Source organism: Drosophila ananassae, chromosome 3L (genome assembly GCF_017639315.1).
Source record: "Drosophila ananassae strain 14024-0371.13 chromosome 3L, ASM1763931v2, whole genome shotgun sequence".
NCBI classification, from domain to species: domain Eukaryota; kingdom Metazoa; phylum Arthropoda; class Insecta; order Diptera; family Drosophilidae; genus Drosophila; species Drosophila ananassae.
Genome location: NC_057929.1, coordinates 11,509,430 through 11,528,572, shown reverse-complemented (window position 1 = coordinate 11,528,572; position 19,143 = coordinate 11,509,430). Strand labels below are relative to the sequence as shown.

The 19,143-nt window shown below is 50.3% G+C and overlaps 4 protein-coding genes across 10 annotated transcripts; 1 reads left to right on the top strand and 3 right to left on the bottom strand.

Annotated features, from left to right (window-relative positions):
- Positions 1–56: 56 nt before the first annotated feature.
- Positions 57–14,011, top strand: LOC6494455 (WAS/WASL-interacting protein family member 2). Of its 7 annotated transcripts, XM_032450904.2 has the most exons (11): positions 57–223; positions 332–463; positions 7,474–7,864; positions 7,966–8,216; positions 9,501–9,694; positions 9,936–10,334; positions 10,502–10,659; positions 10,718–11,145; positions 11,715–11,846; positions 11,920–12,217; positions 13,487–14,011. In XM_032450904.2, the coding sequence occupies exons 3-11, from the start codon at positions 7,474–7,476 to the stop codon at positions 13,807–13,809; spliced, it is 2,574 nt and encodes an 857-aa protein (XP_032306795.1). In that variant the 5' UTR covers positions 57–223; positions 332–463; the 3' UTR covers positions 13,810–14,011. The 7 variants fall into 7 exon arrangements, with proteins under 7 accessions (XP_032306795.1, XP_032306794.1, XP_032306796.1 ...); XM_032450903.2 differs by having other exon boundaries at positions 60–463; XM_032450905.2 differs by lacking the exons at positions 57–223; positions 332–463 and adding an exon at positions 4,082–4,256.
- Positions 4,158–5,390, bottom strand: LOC6496130 (microfibril-associated glycoprotein 4). The gene is made up of 4 exons (XM_001960257.4): positions 5,258–5,390; positions 5,135–5,205; positions 4,569–5,079; positions 4,158–4,512 (listed from the first exon to the last, which is right to left on the bottom strand). Exons 1-4 carry the CDS (start codon positions 5,362–5,364, stop codon positions 4,335–4,337), a joined length of 867 nt encoding a protein of 288 aa, XP_001960293.1. The 5' UTR covers positions 5,365–5,390; the 3' UTR covers positions 4,158–4,334.
- Positions 5,511–6,684, bottom strand: LOC6502577 (ficolin-1). Its single transcript, XM_001960256.4, has 4 exons — positions 6,569–6,684; positions 6,454–6,515; positions 5,857–6,405; positions 5,511–5,802 (listed from the first exon to the last, which is right to left on the bottom strand). The coding sequence occupies exons 1-4, from the start codon at positions 6,656–6,658 to the stop codon at positions 5,643–5,645; spliced, it is 861 nt and encodes a 286-aa protein (XP_001960292.3). The 5' UTR covers positions 6,659–6,684; the 3' UTR covers positions 5,511–5,642.
- Positions 14,012–14,628: 617 nt separating the features above from the next.
- On the bottom strand, positions 14,629–17,361 carry LOC6496129 (pleckstrin homology domain-containing family M member 1). Its single transcript, XM_001960254.4, has 6 exons — positions 17,145–17,361; positions 16,579–17,078; positions 15,810–16,526; positions 15,594–15,757; positions 15,018–15,540; positions 14,629–14,961 (listed from the first exon to the last, which is right to left on the bottom strand). The coding sequence occupies exons 1-6, from the start codon at positions 17,272–17,274 to the stop codon at positions 14,812–14,814; spliced, it is 2,184 nt and encodes a 727-aa protein (XP_001960290.1). The 5' UTR covers positions 17,275–17,361; the 3' UTR covers positions 14,629–14,811.
- Positions 17,362–19,143: the final 1,782 nt, after the last annotated feature.

Here is a 19,143-nt window from a genome sequence, read left to right as displayed (position 1 = left end):
GAAATCCAGAGCCTGTGAGTGACGTATAGGAGTGAGAGTGCTGCCTCAGTGTGCGTGTGTTTGTGTAAAAATGAAAATTAATCAAATTTCTTACTCGTTCTACGACTTTAGGCACTTTTGCAATTTAGCCAGACCCTAACACACTTCCACATTTACTTGCTAGCTAGGGACACTTGCTCGTTGCACAGCACACGACACTGAAAGACACTCGACACCTGCACCTGTGAGTTCGCGATCGTCGAAGAATCGGGCGCGCGGATTGGAAATTCCAAAACAATTTGGATGCCCTGCTATGTTGCCCTTGCTACATATCCGAATTTTCGTTTGCTAGAATCCATCGACACCTGAACACCCACCGAGAGGACGCGGCCCAATCCACCAGCAGCCCAAATTGCGAACGCGGAGAAGTCAGAGAAGCACTTGTCGCCACCCCGCAGCTCCAAGCCCCAAAACCCGCTTCAAGGTGAGTTTGTTTGGAAAACCGCATACTCAGATAGTGCATCTGTTTGGCATAAGGCCTGTATTGGCGCCTGGAGGCTCTGACTGACTTGGTCGGGAGGGAGGGCCTCTCCCACTCCCACTCCCACTATCTTATCGGCTGGCCCGCAAAGTTTTCGCCAAATAATTATGTGTATGTATAATTGCATTTGCCAGATACGGCTGTATCTCGTGGCCTGTTTGATTAAGTGTTCTTGGCAATCTGCTCCTCCGGTTTCGACCAGGCTAGCCGCCGGGTTGGAAGGGTGCAACAAACTCGGCCGCTTTGATTTCTGTTTTTCGCAGCTTTCAGCGGCTTCGTGTTTGTTTGTTGTCGCTTTGTCTTAATCGCATTAAGCAAAACGCTCGGCACGCGACGCATGACGAAGGCGGCAAGGCACATACTGATGCAGTGGCACACCACCCACCACCCACCACCACCCATCACCCGCCAACTGACCTACAAAAAGTGCAATGCTCGCCGGCCAAACAGCAACTAAATTCGCCAGCTAGGGGTTGATTGTGACAGCGGCGCACTTGCGAGTTGCCAGTCGGCTTGCATTATTTAATGTCTGTGGAATTGAAGTAATCATGGGCCTTGGTGGGGGCCTGTTCTGTATTCGAATTTGAATCGACAGAAACATTGCTGCACTTCGTGTGCCCCTCGAAGGGCGCTTGCACGCCAGGGCCTGCAGGAGCTGCCTCGAAGGCAACCCCCAGGCCTCGTTGGGTTCAATGTCATTGGCGTGGGGTAGGTTGGTTCCAGCCAGGAGTCTGTCTGCCGCTCGGTCTATTGTTGCGTCCATTATCCCCCACTGCCTGCCAGAGTACATACACAATATCGAGTGCTGCTGCAATGACACACGCAGCTAGGGGGCTGCTCTGGCGCGGCGGAGGAGGGGCACTCGTCGGCCTTGTGTGCGGCCATTTGTCAGTTGCATTGGTTGTCATGCATACTTCGAGCACTGCATCACACGGCGCTGTGATTGGCACGTAGAGGCCTGCTTCTCTTGTTGCTCCCCCGGCCCCGGCTTATGCTGCACTTCCTTGTGGGCCTGGCAACCTGGAACTGAATCATAAAACTACAGTGGCCACTGACACACAGCAGCCTGCCTGTCGGAGGGCTTTCGCTTCCTCGAAGTCCGTGAGTCACCCGCAGCCTCGTGTTTGACTTTGTTTACATCATGGTGCACTGCGAGAAACGCTGGCAGAGGGTCTGGAGTGGAAGGCGCTTGTCTCAGTGGAGGTGTCGTATGTCCCCTACTGCTGCCGCTGCCGCTGGGTCGGCTCTCATGATGTGTTTGCGTTAGTTATTTAAGCATTGTGCGACGGCGCTGAAAACCGCATTTTAATAAACCCTCTCGGCAAGTGCGACAATGCAATGTTTGTGTGGCGTGGTGTGGAGCTCGCTGTAAGCGAATATCGGCCTTACGCCATCGCAGCACTCTGGCTGGCCGGAGCAGAAACAATAAGTAACAAAAGGCTTCAATTACAAATGCAAAATGATGCATGGCCTAGAACTAATGGGTGTGTACTACATTTTCAATTAAACGCTACGGCCAGCGGATTAATTTTAGAATCGTATTATTCTCCGTGGAGATGGCTCGGAGAGATTTGCCCGCAAAGTGTGCGGAGCACTTCCCGCCGTCATTCACAAAAATTGTACAAACAAAGGCCATTAAAGAGCTGGCTGGCGAAGTGGCTGGGTTTTGGATTTTATAACCAGAGTGATTAGCACTGCGGTCACATATCAGCGGCATGGAGAGCGTGCCTGTGGAATTCCAATGATGCGTCCAGCCACGACATGCAACTGTGCCTTGGCTGTGAGCAGTTGGAACTTGGCCACGACTAAGTGGCTAATAATTTAAAGAAATTGAAAGCGAAAGCTGGACCTGCAAGGCCTAGTTAGCAAGACCTGCCAGCTGGAAAAACTGGTTATTGTTTTGGCCAAGAACCTCTCTGGCCCTCTGAATCAGACTCTGGCAATGAATAATTCCCATTTTCAATGAATGCCTCTTAGAATCAGAGCTCCCAAAGCCAATCCCCACAAGCAGGCCACCTTGCGGAGCTGAAGAGTCCACAAAACGGCTCTTAATCGAAAGCTAATCGAGGAAAAAGCATTGCAGAAGAGGCGTTGGGAGGAGGCCTGGCAAATTACCGTCATTAGGGGGGCCGAGGGGACCTGCGTCTGACACCAAACTGTCCCAGAGAGATCAGGGGACACTTTACGGCCCGGGGACTTGCGCAATCTTCTGCGGTCACCCGGTGTCGAGGTAATGTCGGCTACACTGCCACTCCGGGGCGTGTTCAACACCCAATATTTGGCTTACATAATGGGCCGGCGATGGAAATTTGACAGTCGAGCAATTCGCTCGGCTGTTGCCGTTTTCGTGCCCGGAATCGGAATGGGAATGGGAATGGAGTGGGCCGGGCAGGATGACTTCCGCGCTTTGATTGAATTTGAACCGCGGCTCGGACAACAACACACACCCATGTTTGAGTGGGCATTTGGGGCAATTAACTTGATGACAGTTTATTGGGGCAATCCGAGGTACTGGAAGGAAGAGTGGGAGGAAGTGGCGACACACCTCCGAAACGTTAATTGAATGTAAGGGCCAGGCCGGAGGATAAGCACAGGAACCTATACGCACTGGCCTTCTGGGGGACTGGGGAACGGCAGTACGAAATCGCCGAGGAATGACTCACTTCCATATCTGGAAAGAAATTGCCAAAGAGCGCCGATTTCAATTAATCGATTTGCTGTCAATGAACCTTTATTTGGGTGCAGATTGGCCGCTAAGTGGGTACTAGCTACAGGGGGTTTTGTATTCCTTTCAAGAAAATCCAACCCAAGCAACACATTTTAGGGGAATTCCGAAAAAAAGTCTGTTTTATTTACTCTTGAAAGTTGGGTTCTGGGTTTAGTTGCCAAAATTCCAGCGATTTTTGAGTGTCTGCCCGAAATGCTGGCCGAGCGATATGATAAGATATAGGAACCTTAAAAATACCTGGAGCTTATGCTTCAGACTTCCAGCGAACGGAATGAGTCACCAACCGAGGGGAGCTAATATTTGCCGGAGATTTGATCGTTTCCCGCTGGTTGGAGCACTCGATCCTAAAGGAGGGGGACCACCTAATAGTGCGACAACTGGGGGAAGAAATCTAAGCACACATCCGCCCTATACCCTCATCTGCAGCTGTTCAATTAAGCCGTAATTCGTCCGAGTAAATCAAGCGGAATCGGGTGAGTCATCCGCAGTGGACAGCTAAGGAGCGATTTCCAGCAGACCGGTCCTACTGTGCCACTTTAATGATTCAAGACGCTCGGCTATTTCGCACGTTTCTTCACCAGATTCTTCTCATCACGGCCCGGCCGATGACAAGACTGTCTTCTGGGGCTTCTCTTTGTCTCTGCACTGGGGGAAATATCGGGTTGGTTGAGTGCCTCCCCACCTGTGACGTCACAGCCCCACGGAGCGACCTTAACGGCCGTGTTATTTTCGTCCATGTGTTCACCGTGAATGAATATCTCGCCCTCCCAGTCTCTCCCGCCACTGAGAGCGGCCCCTCCTCTCTAGCATCGCATGCGCGGCCGTTGGAGCTCCTCAGTTGCCATTCAGCCCGCGAACTGAGCGCACCGCGCTGCTCCCCATCACAAAAAGTCAAAAACAAGAGAAAACTGAACACAGAAACACTTTGTTTACGGGCGTGTGTGCGAATAGCAACAAATTAGAAGCCACAAACCAAACAAATCAACGGGAAGCGGCCATTATCAGAATGTAAATAAACCCCGAATTGTTGATAGTGTTTATCGCGAAATAGACCCGATTTCCCATCGAACCGGGAATGGAATTTGCTTACGGGCCATTAGGTGGCACGGCCTGCCGCCGCAGGCTGTTGGAGCACTTGGGCCGGATCAGCAGCTGCACCGACTTGTAGCCGTAGTCGTAGCCCCGCCAGCTCATCCAAGTGATCCCGCGTCCCGACAGCTTCGCCTCGAACCGTCCGCCCTCCAAGTACTGCCCGTTGAGATTGCTATCCGGGGGTTACAGGGAATTATCAACTGGAATCTCTACTAGGACACTACGCACCTCCGTTGGCACTGGTCGTACCACCAGGCTCCCACGTACAGCCTGGCGCAGCCGTGGCCCAGGACGTCGTGGTCGAAGGTGGAGAACGGCTTGCCCTGGTGGTACTTGAGGGAGTCCCCGGCGTCCCCCGAGTACTTGCCCAGCGTGGCCAGGGGGTAGGAGTCGTTGGCCCCGCCGATGGCGAACCTGTCGTAGTGGGCGTCCCGCGTGTCCCCGTAGAAGTCCTCCAGTAGCACGAACAGCTCGTACGGCTCGGCGGCGGTTAGGAAGTGGATCTTGTCCAGGCCCAGGAAGAACTCGCCGCTGAGGCTGCCGAAGCCCCGGCTGTACTCCTCCCAGCTGCGGTAGAAGTTCTCGCTGCCGTCCTGCCGCCGCTGGATGACCGTCCAGCCGGATCCGGCGAGTCGGGTGTCGCAGAAGACGGGGAAGGGCTCCAGGCCGGGCACCTCGATGGTGTGGATGCCATTGGAGTTGATGCCGGCGGCCAAGCAGGACGAGGGATAAGATGATCCTGAAATAGGGGGAGAGATTATAAAATTTTAGGGACTGAAGTTAATAATACTTACTCTCCGGGATGTCCCTTGGGGGAACCAGCTCCTTAAAGCTCTTCTTCAGCTCCTCCAGACGAACTTTGAAACTGAAAACCCAAGTTAGACACCACCCAGCACACCATTTATTCCGAAACCGACCTTGACAACAGTCTTTCCGCCTTCTCGAAAACCACTTCCTGCCTACTGGCATGGCCTCCGGGCGGAGGACACCCCAAGAGTAGAAAACAGAGCACGCAGAGCCTCATGATCTTGCTTCCCGGAGCGATCCTAGCAATCTAGATGGGAGAAACGAGCTGGAAGCGGAGATAGCTCGCCAGGCTTATCGCCCGCATCGGGAAACCGTAGGTCAAGTCCACCTCGATCGACAGATAGAACACTTCCTATGGGAGGGTTTCAATGCGAATCATACTATATTTTCCGCTGATTAAGAGCTGGGTGATTCAATGACGACGCGCTTTGCATAACAATTGATCCCAGCGGGCCAATCGGCGATGAAACGTTCTTGGGGAGCCGCCTTCGAGACTCACGGCTGAGTCACCGGCACGTTTCGGCACTTGGGGCGTATCATCATCTGGGTGATCTTGTAGCCGTAGTTGTGGCCGCGCCAGGAACGCCAGCACATGCCCCTGGCGAACTGCTTCTCCTCATACGCCCCGCCCGGCATGTACTGACCGTTGAGGTTGCTGGGGAGCTTAGGGGCTTTAGGAACTGTACTTAGAGGGCTGTCAGGGGCTTACCTGTCCAAACAGGCGTTGTACCACCACCCCCCCAGGTAGTAGAAGGCGCAGTTCTTGTTGAACTCCCGGTCGTTGTCCCGGTCGAAGGTGGAGAACTTCATCTTCCGGTGCGAGCGCAGGGAGTCGCCCGCCGTTCCGGAGTACCTGCCCAGGACATTCATGGCGTAGTCGTCCTCCGCGCTTCCGATGGCGAACTCGTCGAACTTGGCGTGCTTCTTCACTCCTTCAAAGTCCTCCAGGTGGACGTACAGTTCGTGGGGCTCCAGGGCGGTCAGCGCTCGAATCTTCTCCAGGCCCAGGAAGAACTCTCCCTCGAGGCTCCCGAACCCCTGCGAGTACTCCTCCCAGTTGCGGAAGAAGCTTAGGCTGCCGTTTAGCCTGCGCTGGATCACCAGCCATCCAGGACCAGCAAGCTGGTGGTCGCAGGAGACTGGGAAGGGGCTCAGTCCCGGCACCTTCACGGTAATCTGGCCACTAGTGTCTCCGGGACTCAGACACGAAGTGGGGTAGACCTCGTCGGGGGTCGGAGGTTGAGCCTCCTCTTTCAAGCTAGGATAGGAATCTTTTAGATGAGGACTTGGCAGGACTAGTAGTTACCTGGCAAGGAGGCTCTCCGACATCTCGTACAAGGCCTCCAGTTGCTCGACCACATTGAGGGACTAGGGAGTAGAATCCTTGAGTTTTTCAGGCGGAAAGGACTTTACAGACTCACCTCCACCCCGATGATTAGAAGAAAATAAAATGCCAAGCCGCTGCGCTTCATTTCGTCAGAGAATCGAATGAGATTGAGGGAGAATTGCATTTTGTTTCGAATTTTACTCCACAAAGCTGTCTTATCAGCAGTTATCAGCTTGCCATTTGAGATTCTTGATTGTGATTATGATTAATTCAAGATTCTAATGGGAGACGGTGACCAAAACAAAGGCACTCCACTCGCCCATCACAAGAGATCTGTCATTTCGACGTGGGATTGCCTGGTTTTGGGAACAAGTGGGTTGTGTCTCAGTCCCAGTCCCAGTGCCCTCACAACTGTGCGTCTGTGACTTTGGGCCTCAACTTTGCCATGAGGGCATCATAAATACCCCGCTTGATGGAAACTTTTTGAATAAATTACCCACAAATGTTAGTCACTACTTAGTTAATGGCCTACACCTCAGTTTATACTTGAAGATCGCAACAAATAATATTAATTGGGTTAGGCATCTCTCCGAAGGTGCGTTTAACGAAATCAGAGCCGTAGAGAATTTCAGGCTTCGGTGCTTGTTGTCTCTTTGGTCTTTGGATTTTTATCTGGGCGTCGATCGCAAGGCGGCAGAAACAAGACGTAAATAATAAGTATAGAAATGGCATTAGAGAGACACCCAGCGTGTGTGGGTGGTGACAGCGGTCTTGGCTCTGAAAGCCGCGTCTTGCTAGCCAGTCTCGAGCCGAAGCTTCGCAAAGGCGGACAGGGAATTGTTGTTTCTTGGAGAGCCAGAAGACAGAAGACCGAAGAATTGTGTTTCAGAAATGCGATTCAAGCGAAGCTCCAAAAAAGTATTCCTTTCTAGAGCATACTATTGCCAAATTCCTCCTTAAACCATAGTAATCTCACGAATCTCTCTTCTCCCGTTCCAGATGGCCATACCGCCGCCACCAGGTCCACCCCCACCGCCAGGACCACCCCCGCCACCGGCCATGGGTGGCCTCAAGCTGGGCGGGGGCGGGGGAGGCGGAGCTGATGCCCGATCCGCCCTGCTCAGCTCCATCCAGAAGGGCACCAAGCTGCGCAAGACCAACACGGTGGACAAGAGTGGCCCGGCGCTCGCCGGCAAAGTGTGCGGCTCCGACGGAGGAGGTGGAGGTGGAGGAGGAGCTGGGCCCAAGCGGACCCTCAACAACAACATCAGCACCAGCCACAACAACAACAGTAACAGCAACGGCCTTGGCAATGGAGCTCCCAAACTGGGAGGCCTGTTCGAAGGCCTCTCGCAAATGCCGAAGCTGAAGCCCGTGAACGGCATTCGCGGTAGGTTAACAATGGCTCTAGCTCTAGCTCTAGCTGTAGCTTTGGGTTCAGAAATTTTTAAATGGTTGCTCAACGTTCGCTTCCGCTTTCCGCCCACGCAGCAGCGCCAACCGCCGCGCCAGCAACGAAGTCGACGGCTCCGCAGCGGAGCAACAGTCCCCCCACCGCCGCTTCCGCCGCCGCTGGTGCCAGCAATGGACCCATGGACTTCAACACGGAGCTCACCAAGCACTTGACACTGAAGCGCCAAAAACAGCAGCAGCAGCAGCAGCCGACCGCCAGCAACACGCATATCAATGCCACGGAGGCCAACTTGAGGACGAACCGGGGACCTCCACCGCAGCCGCCAAAGGTGAGGGGGACATGTCCGGGTGGACCCATTAAGGTCGAACATGGCTTCCCGGTCTTAGATTTCTCAGTACTTTGAGGTTCTATCAAAAACTGGCAGTCAAAAATGTGACCCATTTTTCGAAAATTTTATAAGGGGTCATCTTAAAAAATCTCAAAAATTCGAAATAATTTTATTTCGCAGTCCAGACAGATTTTTGATGTAGTTTTATGGATAATAGTTTTACAATTATTTTGAGATATACCGCTTGCTAATCGGATAAGAATTGTCGAAGTTATGAAGTTCCAAAGAGGTAAAAGTTGACTCAAATTTCAATTAAAAGATAGTATTGAAAAATTGTGCATTTTATCAACTTCTCGCGACCATAATTTGCTTAATTTCAGTCGGATCTGGACAAGAGTCACTTTCCTGTTTTTAGATTTCTTAGTTCTTCAAGGTTTAATCAAAAACTGGCATTAAAAAATGTGACCCATTTTTCGAAAATTTTATAAGGGGTACATCATAAAAAATGACAAAAATTCGAAAAAATATTATTTCTCATTTTATACATATTTTTAATGTATTTATATGGATAATAGTGTAACGAGTATTTTGAGGTATACCGCATGCTAATCGGATAAGAATTGTCCAAGTTATGGATTGGCGAAGGGGTCAAAGTTGACTTCAATTTCAATTAAAAGATAGAAATGAAAAATTATCCATTTCATCCACTTCTCGGGACCATAATTTGCTTAATTTTAGGCTTATTAGGAAAAGATATAACTTCCGGGTCTTAGCTTTCTCGAAACTTTAAAGTTTTATCAAAAACTGGCAATCAAAAATGTGACCCATTTTTCGAAAATTTTCTAAGGGGTACCATCATAAAAATAGTGAAAAATTTTCAAATATTTTTAGTCTCATATTTAAGGGCAGATCGATGAGGAATTTGAAAAAAAATCGTTTGAAGAGTACCGTTTGTAAATCGGATAAGAATAAACAAAGATATGGGCTTTCAAAATGGGATTCAAGTGAAATAAGTAGCTATTCAGTTAGTCTTAGTTACTAATAGTCTATTGTCTAATTAAATAGTGATTTAGGCATTGGAGGAAAAAGCTACCAGTTAACCTTTAAGTGACTCATTACTCTCTACAGTCTGTAGTCTAAACATTTAAAAGTTGATTGGAAACAAGTTTCCACATTTCGTAGGAACGCACATCCGTGCGATAAGCATATTTGAAGAGCTACTTTACGGCAAATATTATTCCTTTGTCACTCCGACTAATCCACCGGCCTTTGTTCCACTTGCAGGCCAGCTCCGGAGACTCGATCTTGGAGCGAATGAACATCCCCCGCACACCAGCCCCGCCGAACTCCTCCGCCTCCAGCTCCATCCACGCCTCCTCGAAGGCGGCCTCGCCCACGCTCTCCGACAGCGGGAGCAACAACAGCAGTGCCAGTGGAACCGGAAGCGGCAGCGTCAAGAGCAAGGCGGCCAATCTGAAGTGAGTATGGTGGTTGGAAGGGTCACCTCCTGACACGGGCTTCTGAAATGGTTGGCCTAAGGCTTCAGGGAACGCCTTGGGCCAGCACCTGGTTCGGTTGGGTTGTACATTTTTCGTTAAAATATCTCTTGATTTCTTCTTTATTTTCGGTTTACTTTCCCCGGATTACATGGTTATCCTCACACACCACCACCACCTCCAACAACTACAACACACTTGTACCATACTTGCCCACACACAGTATCTCGTTAGGCAGTAGTTTTGTAAATAGTTCAAAGACAACCTCGAGTGCCTCCACCACGTCGCTGAGCTCCAGTCGCACGTCCTCGACGGGATCGCTGCGCAACCTGGCGCCGAACAAGTCCACCTTGTTCGGAGGTGGCAGCGGTGCCACCACCACCGGGTCGGTTTCTGGTGAAGGGTATGCGAGTGTTCAGAAATCATCGCCCCCCTCCACGGCCACCCCCACACCCACACCCACACTGCCCTCCGCGTCGCAGCAGCAGCACACCACGAAGCCGGCGATTAGCTTCGGGAAACCGAACTTCGCGCCGAAGCCGCCGGGGCTGCAGCAACTGGCCTTGGCCAACGGCCAGCAACGTCCGGCGGTGACCAGGCACCACAGCATGAAGTCCCCCAGGTATACCAGAATCCGTGGTCGAAGGCCACAGCTACCGCTAACCAGCACGCAACTCCGCCGCTCATCTGCATTCAGCATTCCTACCCCCTAACTTGATCGCTTCCTAACCAAGCTTTGACTCTCCTAAATGCCACTACCGCGTCCTAATCCGTCTCGTCTCCCCACAGGTCTCCGCCGGCAGCGGGCGGCGTCAACGGGCCAGTGTTCCCCACCCAGCAGCACTTCGGCACCATGCGGGCGCCCCTGCAGTTCCAGAGCAGCGAGTCCTCCAGCAGCCTCAACACCAGCGCCGGCAGCATGCGGTCTACCCCCAATCCCCCCAAGTGTAAGGATACTTTTAAGTCTAGTCTTAAATCAGGAACTGACGTATCTTCTCTATGCAGCCCGCCCCTCGGTGAAGCCGCCGCCACCGCCGACGCCGGCGCGCAGCTACTCCAACAGCAATCTGAACAACATGAGCGGCTCCTCGACGCCCTTCAGCGCCGTCAATACGGCCCTGATACAGAGCTCCGGCACAACCACCCAGGCCCCCTCGCCGCCCATCACCCAACCGCCCTCCTCCTCCAGCAGCAGCAGCAGTGTGGCCGCCCTGCGCGACCAGTTCCGCGTGGGCATGTCCAATGGCAGTGCCCCCTCGCCGCCGCCGCCCTCCACCTTCAACTCGTCCTCAGCCACGGCCAGTCCCAAGGCCTCGATGATGCGCGAGAATGTCAAGCCGATTATTCTGAACGGAGGTCCCCTGAATCCTCCAGCCCCGCCTCCGCACCGCAGCTGCCCGCCTCCGCCGCCGCCGCAGCGACAGTCTAGCAACGTAAGTAGCCCCGCAGGCAGAACAATAACACAAGGACAACAGGTTGGCCTAAAGGACAAGGGTGACTTTCGGCAGGGCAGCCTCGGGTTTATTTTCGGTAGAGCAGTGGGAGGAGAACGCCAGTGGGCGAGAGAATCATTGCTGGGAATATGAGGAATAACAAAAGGTCATCCCTTCCATCCTTTCGAAGATTCTAATCATCCGATTCAGAAGTAGAACCTGTGAGGTTCGCTGGACCTATCCCAAAGATAGTTTCCCCCTCACTTGGCGCAGCCCAGTGCCCACCCCTTTGGCGCCGCTCTCTATCCGAGCCTGGCGCTCTCTCTGCGCCGGCGCCCCACGGGCTCCACCTGCTCATCTGCCAGCAGCAGCACTCCTGGCTGGCAGTGCGCACGGTTCCGTTGTCCGAGTTTCGCTTGCCAGTCACCTATTTTCGCGTCGAGTGGCGGGAGGGCAGATTGATTTTCCACAAACGAGACGTGACCAAAACACAGGCCTCCTGCACAGGCACACATCCTCCCAGCGAGGTCCTATCGCTCGGCTCGTAATTCTGTGATGAGCTCCTCCAGCAGCAGGACCGCATAAGGCACTGGCTCTGCAAGAAGCTGCTGGCGATAAGGCAGATAATCCAAGCCCAGCGAAAAGTCAAGGTTACCGAGATGCTAATGGTGAACAGCAGCAGTGGCAGTGGCAGGCGCAACGTAACTACACCAGGATATCTGACACCCACTGGTCTTGGTCCCAGCTAAGCTATATCTTCCGTTCTTTTTGCAGGGCGGTTCCGGATCGGGAGCAGCACCTGTGCCACCGCAGCGCCACTCTTCCATCAGGCCGAACGCACCGTCGACGCCACCCACGCACATGGCCAACTCCTCGCACCAGTTCGGCAGCAGCTCCGGCCTGTCCGGGTCAGGATCCGGATCGGTCTCGAGCGCCAGCGTGGGCCGCCTGGTCATCGATCTGGAGACGAAGTTCGGGAAGAGGTTCCACAACGTCACGGAGTTCCCCAAGCCGCCGCCCTTCCTCAACATACAAAAGGTGTATCCTAGTCGCACGTTTAAGGCCACCAACGGTATGTAGTCGTCGCGTGTGTGTGTGTTTCTGTAAGTGTTTCGGAGCCATGAACTCTCGTGGATGCATCTAGGTCCTAGGTCCGGGCCTAGGTGCATATGTAACACATACGCCCCGACCCCCACACACCACACACCACACACCACTGACCCATGGAATGCTGTTATATAAGTATTTGTTTTAAGGCACACGCTCTGGCATTTTAGTTTCGAAACTAGCGAACAATACAACGATTCTTATCTCCATACACACAGTATATGTATGATTTTAAAGTGTATTACTATTACTATTATGTATCATTTGATTTGATTTGATTTGATTGTTTACGAGAACACAGCACAGTTTAGGAGGATTTTGATTGTTGATGTTTATTTTACTGTTGAACGGCGCCCAGCCACGAAATAAATATATATTTATATAGTATAGGCGCCCAGTAGCCGCGGAGAATGTTATATTTTGTATATTTCATAATACTAAAGTTGAATAGCTTTATCCAAAACTCACACATACTTTATACGCATATTATGTTATAATTTGTTAAATTTCGAGAGGGCGGCGCTGCGCCCCTTTGCGATATTACCACTAAGCACACTACCCCCTATTATTACGCATAGTTGTACTCCCTAATCTACAATATATACTCCATATGTATTTATCTGTATATGTACGAAGGCCGACCATATCCCATAAACATTTCCGATATATGTAGCGCATGCTTATTTTTTACTCGCTATCCACGACCAGGCTTCACTTCTATATATCATTTCTATATTATTATATCCGATGAATACTTTAGTCTAAACAGGCACATGCGAGTGATTTGTTCGTTTTGATTTGAGTTATCATTTAATGAAATAAACCAAAATTTGATTGGAAACTACACATAAGCATAACTCATTTTGTTTCATTTCTTGTGTTATCATTTAAGAGTTAAGATGTTCCGGAGCAAGGACTTGGTGGTAGTGGGTTCTACGTCCATTTGTCCGTCTCAAGAACAGAGATCAGAGATCAGAGGGTCTTTTCAATGAGTTCTTTTACTTTTATTCATTTTATTTATTTTTTAAATTATCAAATATCTTACTTTCAGCATCCAACACATACTCCACTTAGTTCCACCTGATTTCAAACATTTGTAAACTGTTGCCGTCGAAGCTCGCTTGTACAACCGACTCATCTACTCCTTGATCCTCCCTTATCCCCTTCTGCTACTGCGATCCTCGTCTGTACATATGTATATCTATCTACCCCGCCTTTCGCTTCTCCCCCACAGCTGCACCTGCTCCGGCGCCCATCGTCAACAACAACAACAACAACAGCTCGGCCGCCAGCAACAACAACACGCCCACGAACCCGAATCCGGGTGGCGGAGCTCCGGCAGCTCCGGTCCTGAAGCCTGCCTACGCCCCGATGAAGAAGCACCGAGCACCAGCCCCGCCGCCCCAGGCCGGGGTGGCCGCCGCCACTGTATCGGTCATCCGGCAGTCGAGCTTCCTCTACGGCGGCACCACGGCCGGCGGCTCTGGCGGCGCGGCAGGCATCCGGCCGCAGTCGCAGCCGGCGGGGAGCGGGCCCCGCAACTCCACCGTCTACTGAGGGGATCGGGCAGCCGGAAGGAGCAAGTCTCTGATTTGTACATAGGTGTGACTGTGGCTTCGTTGTTGTGCCGGTGTGTCTGTGAATGCGAGTGAGTGTGATAAGTGCCGCTGGAACCGCTCTAGAGACGAACCCGAAAGCACACTATTCCCAGAGCCTCAATGAGCACACAAAAATAATTCGTTGGCGTCTTCCCAGTTACGAAAAGGACTTACCTTTGCCACAAACCTGTACATAGGATATAGCACCAGAAGTTAGTGAAATTATCGAGCAGCATTCTATATATCTTTTGCATATAAACGTACATAGGGTGTATATGATTGTATGTACTTTAGGAGCAAGGCGCCTCTATATATTAAATATCTTACTAGACTGAACATGTTAAAGAAACCCAAACAGCAACAATTAATTAATGTAATTATATACGAGATACTTAGTAGCGATACTGTACGACTTTCCCCTAGACAAATACACGTACACGCAGAGAAAATGTTAACAATGCAAATCAAAGCACAACTTGAAGGCATTTCCGGCTTTCCAGCATCCCAGATCGAAGGCGAGAGCTTGTGTGATAATCTCAAAGTCTCGACACCCTTCGGTCTGCCATCTGGGTTGGGTGAGCGTCTGTTGAACTCTCCTTATTGGGCAATAATACATTCATAACTATTATTCTTATTATTAATATTAAATTCAATCATTGTTGTTGGACTCGGTGTCATTAGAAGTATTAATCAGCAATTGCATATTTTTTATTCCGACTCAGATTCATTGCAGTTATCAAATAAATAAAATTATTATGAAATCATTCCAAAACTTGAGCACTCTTTTAATGGGCGTGGGTGTCTTTGTGGTTCCCGTATATTTGAGTATATCGTAAATGCCGTAAAGCAATAACATGGTAGCCTTAACCCTAGAGTAAGTGTAGAATAAAGCCTTTTCTCGGTTACACGTAAATAACAAATCGCACTTTTGAACTTAGAACCTAAATATGGCGTCGCCCGACTAGGCCTCGGCCGACTCGTGCTTCTCCTTCAGGCACTGGACGGCCTCCTGGAGACCCTGATCCTCTCGCTTGCGCCTCCTGTCGCACCTGGGGCACGGCTGCTTCTCGTTCAGGCATTCGGCATGGAACACGGCTCCACAAGTTAGGCACTGAAACGAAGCCATTAATTAATTGTACTACTTTTTGTAAAACAACTTTCACTTACCCTGTAGGTCGTGCTAATATGAAACGGATAGAGCACTCTGGGGCTCTGGCAGATCTCGCAGATGAATCCCTTGAGCTGGCACAGCCTGCACTTCAGCACGTGCGCCTCGCCCAGCTTGAAGGCCTTCTGCAGCTGCTGGCACAGCACCCCGCGCTGAATCAGACCCAGATCCGCAATCGAGTATTGGTGGATGTGCTCGTACAGGTACTCCCTGCCCGAGAACTGATTCTGCAGCACTTCTATGCTGCCAGGGGCGCAGGTGTACAAATACGCACGTATGAAGTTGAGTCGAATCCGCAGGGACTGCAGCTCAGCCATGGCGTCGGAGGCAAAGTAAATGCTGGGGTTCAGGAGCTGCATGTCCAAAAAAGGCTGTGCACGGAACTCGGCCAGAAAAGTGGCGGCCCGTTTGCTGACGCTGTATTTCCTGAAGTCCCAGTTGTAGATGATGCGTGCTGGGATCAGCTGAGTCTCCACATCCATGCAGTTGTTGCAGTAGTAGGCGCCGCTGAAGGCGCACACTCTTGGGAGGAACACGTTACTCAAATTTACATAAACTTGGAACTTAAGTCTTACTGAAAATTGGAGTATCCTATTCCCAGCGGATGCTGGCAGCTTTTGCAGAGGAATCCTTGGGCGTTCAGTCCTGGCTCACGTGGCAGCTGGCACAACTGGGCCACCATTTGTTGCAACTCCGCCAGATCAAAGTTCGAGGTGACCAGTTCGAACTCAGAATTGGTCTGGTAAAAGTGGAATTATAAACAAATCTTACAAAATTATTATTCTACCCACATCTAGAGACTGCAAATCGCTCAAATCCTCTGAAACTGGAGGATCGCTATCGCGCTGCCCGGGAGCTATGTTCAGGGTGGAGGCACTGGCACGAAACTTCTCCCAGATCTCTGTCCAACCGGGAGTGCTCTCACGGTTGCTCTCGTGCTTCCTCAGCACGGCATTGTAGCTGCACCTGTCCGTCGGGGATCGCAAGCTGGTGGCGCTGCCCACACTCACGGATCGCTGCAAAAACCGAGATCCGGAGAGGTCTTCTGACGGTGAGTCGGCGAGCGAGGAGCCCAGGTCACCGGACCAAGAAGTCTGCATTAAGTTGGTCAGAGAGTTGCTGCCCTGCGGCAACAGACTGGGTGGCTCATCGTCCAGCGCCAGGTCGCCAATGGAGCTCTCCAAGTGACGCTTTGATCTTTTACGACTCCTAGTCTTGCTGCCTGAAGGAACCTCATCGGTTTTCTTCTCTGGTTCTCCGACCTCTGCCGCTTCCGTTGCCGGTGGGGACGGCTCCTCGCTTATCACAGCCATCTCGTCGAACTTCTGCATCAACAGGTCAAAGTTATCCCGCTGACTTGCGTCTGCAACCCCAAAGTTTCCGCCCCTGCTGAACGGGCTATTCGAGATGGACTCCGAGAATAGCTGATTAGTTTGCAGGGGCTGTGGTGTGGGGATGACCACAATGTCGGAGCCGAGAGAGCTGGCCACATCCTCGCCACTGCTGATCTGCAAGGCAAGTGGTTGAATAAATATAACCAATGGGAACTCCGTCACATACCGGACAGGCTTTGAGGGCAGGAGTCCACAGATCCGACTGCTGCAGTGATTGGTCCGGCCAGTAGTTCAGCAGGCTGGAGTTAACCGGCAGGTCGAACTGGACATGCGCCTCGAGGCTCTCCATGATCTTGGCCGCCGTCTCCAGGCCCTCTGAGTCGCGGAGGAGAGCGTGCCGCTTGTAGTAGTGCCCCAAGGCGGATCCATTGCGCCGGATATTTGTGAAATAGGACGAGAAGACAGACTCGTTGAGCGACTGGCGGATCCAGGCCCGGCACTGGCCCGTTTCCGAAGTGATCTGGCTGAGACTTTGGATCTGCTCGATCACCTGCTTGTGCATGAAGACTAGGCAGGGCGACCAGAAGCTGGGATCGGGCCTGCGCTCCACGTCGCCAGCCAGCACATTGAAGGTGGCAGACAGGAAGGAGTCCTTTAGGCCGTGCAGGAACAAAGCCTCCAATGTGGTGCACAGGGAGCTAGTCTGCTCGCACAGGCCCAGGACCTCTGGAAGAGACAGGAACCTTACATATGGAAGGAGGAAAAAGGGGAACACCCCAATCCAAAACATACCGAGAGACTTTTGCTTCACCTCGAACTCAATTTCCCGGGCATTTTCATTCAGCGTGTTGATGAGGGCTCCTTTGACGACATTCTCGCGCTTCGACGAGAAATGGTTCAGGCTGCGAAAGAGGGAGCTCATTTGCTTACAGTGTATTGTTTATTCTTTGTTATTATTCATTGTTTTTATAAGAGGCTTCAGTGTTGCCAGATGCTTGATTAGTTTCCCCCCAAATTCAATCTCTTGATAGGCCATCAAAAAATACTGCTTTCCTTCTAAATTTAAAAGTGCAGCGGCACGAAAAAAAAAAACACTATTTATGTTTAAAAATTTAATTTCGAAACAAAAGAAAAAAGGGGAACCCCGTAATATAAAAATACTGAAAAGCTCAGCAAAACAGTGTTGGAAAACTTACATTTCATTTACATTTGTTCTTTTTTGGTGATGTGGCAACCTCTCTCCTATTCATATTCCGTTTGTATATCCTTTGCATGCTTATATTTCTAAGACGAAAAAGTCCCCAACGTAGCACTTATTCCAACTGAAAACTTTCTCCCCAGCTTTCAGTCAAGACAAAGTTCAAAAATAAAACTAACTGGCAATGTTTCCATCTCATTTTGTCTCATTTTGGTCAGTGGCAGAATAACGGTCTAAAAATATATAGAAACTCAATTTAAGTCGCTTATCTGCCAGCTTATCAAATTAGAAACATTAAACACCACCAAGGCTGGTAAAAAGGTCAGATCATATTCTGCGCACTGCGAATTTAATCTACTTGGAGCCGTTCTGGTTATTCTTGACTTTCTTCTGTCGCCGCAGATCGGATCAGGGAGATTATGTGTGAACGCTCGATTATGGGAAAAACCCCCACGCAAATTGGCAGAGCAAAGAACCGTAGACCAGACGGAATATTAATTTATTTTCGTTGATTCTCGACTATCTTGTTTTTATCATTATTGTGTTGTTATTCTGCCTCCGGGTATTTTGGGGTTTTGTTTCAATGGACCGTCATATATTCTCCGCTCGAGAATGAGTCAGACCGCTTTGGATCTGACGAATGCCAGCGGATTTTATTAATGAAAGACCCATCCCGTATTGGGGAAAAAAACCCGATGCACGTAGCCAGTTGATAAAACACTAAATTCAAAATTTGTGTTAAGGTCACGGTGACCAACAAAAGCGTATTTATGTTTTACATGCATCGGTGTGTGTGATTTTTTTTTAGTTGTTGTTGTTGTCAACGCATTTTTCAATATTTTTGCAATAAAAATTGTGGTGTTTTTTACAGAAGATGCTCCTCCACCGGTGTTGTTGTCCGAACCAACTGGTTCAGCATTCGAAATGCAAACTGGTCGCTTAGTCGCTTCGTTTGAGTTTTTAACGCTTTTGGCTGAGCGTTGATGTTTTTCGAAAAAAGACCTCTTCCATGTGGGCTGCATTCGGCAAATTGCATTTTATTGAATTTTATTGAGACGAAACTGGTTGCGAAATCGTTAATAACATTAATAATTTGGCGAACAACAGTAATGGCAAGCATGCTTCGTTGGGGCTTGGTGGGAAAGGAATTCTCCAAAATAAACAAAAAAGTTGTTTGTTTAACTTAACACACTGTTTAAGTCTCGGGATTAAGTATCAAAAATTAATCAAAGCGCTTGTGTTGAAGGAAAGGCATGTGATTCATAGTTTATTTTCATTTCGATAGACCGTAATACTCAAGAGTCCGACTTGTCTGGGATTGTGGCTCTTGGAGCAGTTTGGGAGTCAACTGTAAATCGGATTTCGCGGAGAGGATGCCGTTGGAGTGTTATGTGACATTAATGATTATAAACAATTACTATAATGTAGCGCTTGGGGCGCAGGGTCGCAGGGACGCGGTGGGGTGTCGTTTCCCAACTGATTTCGAGCCCACTCTATTAAAGAAAATAGTAAATAATACTTGGATATTCCCTCTGCAGCCCATAGTTGCCGCTGACTCTGCGTTTTTCGCGGCGACTGAGCCGAAAGCGTGTG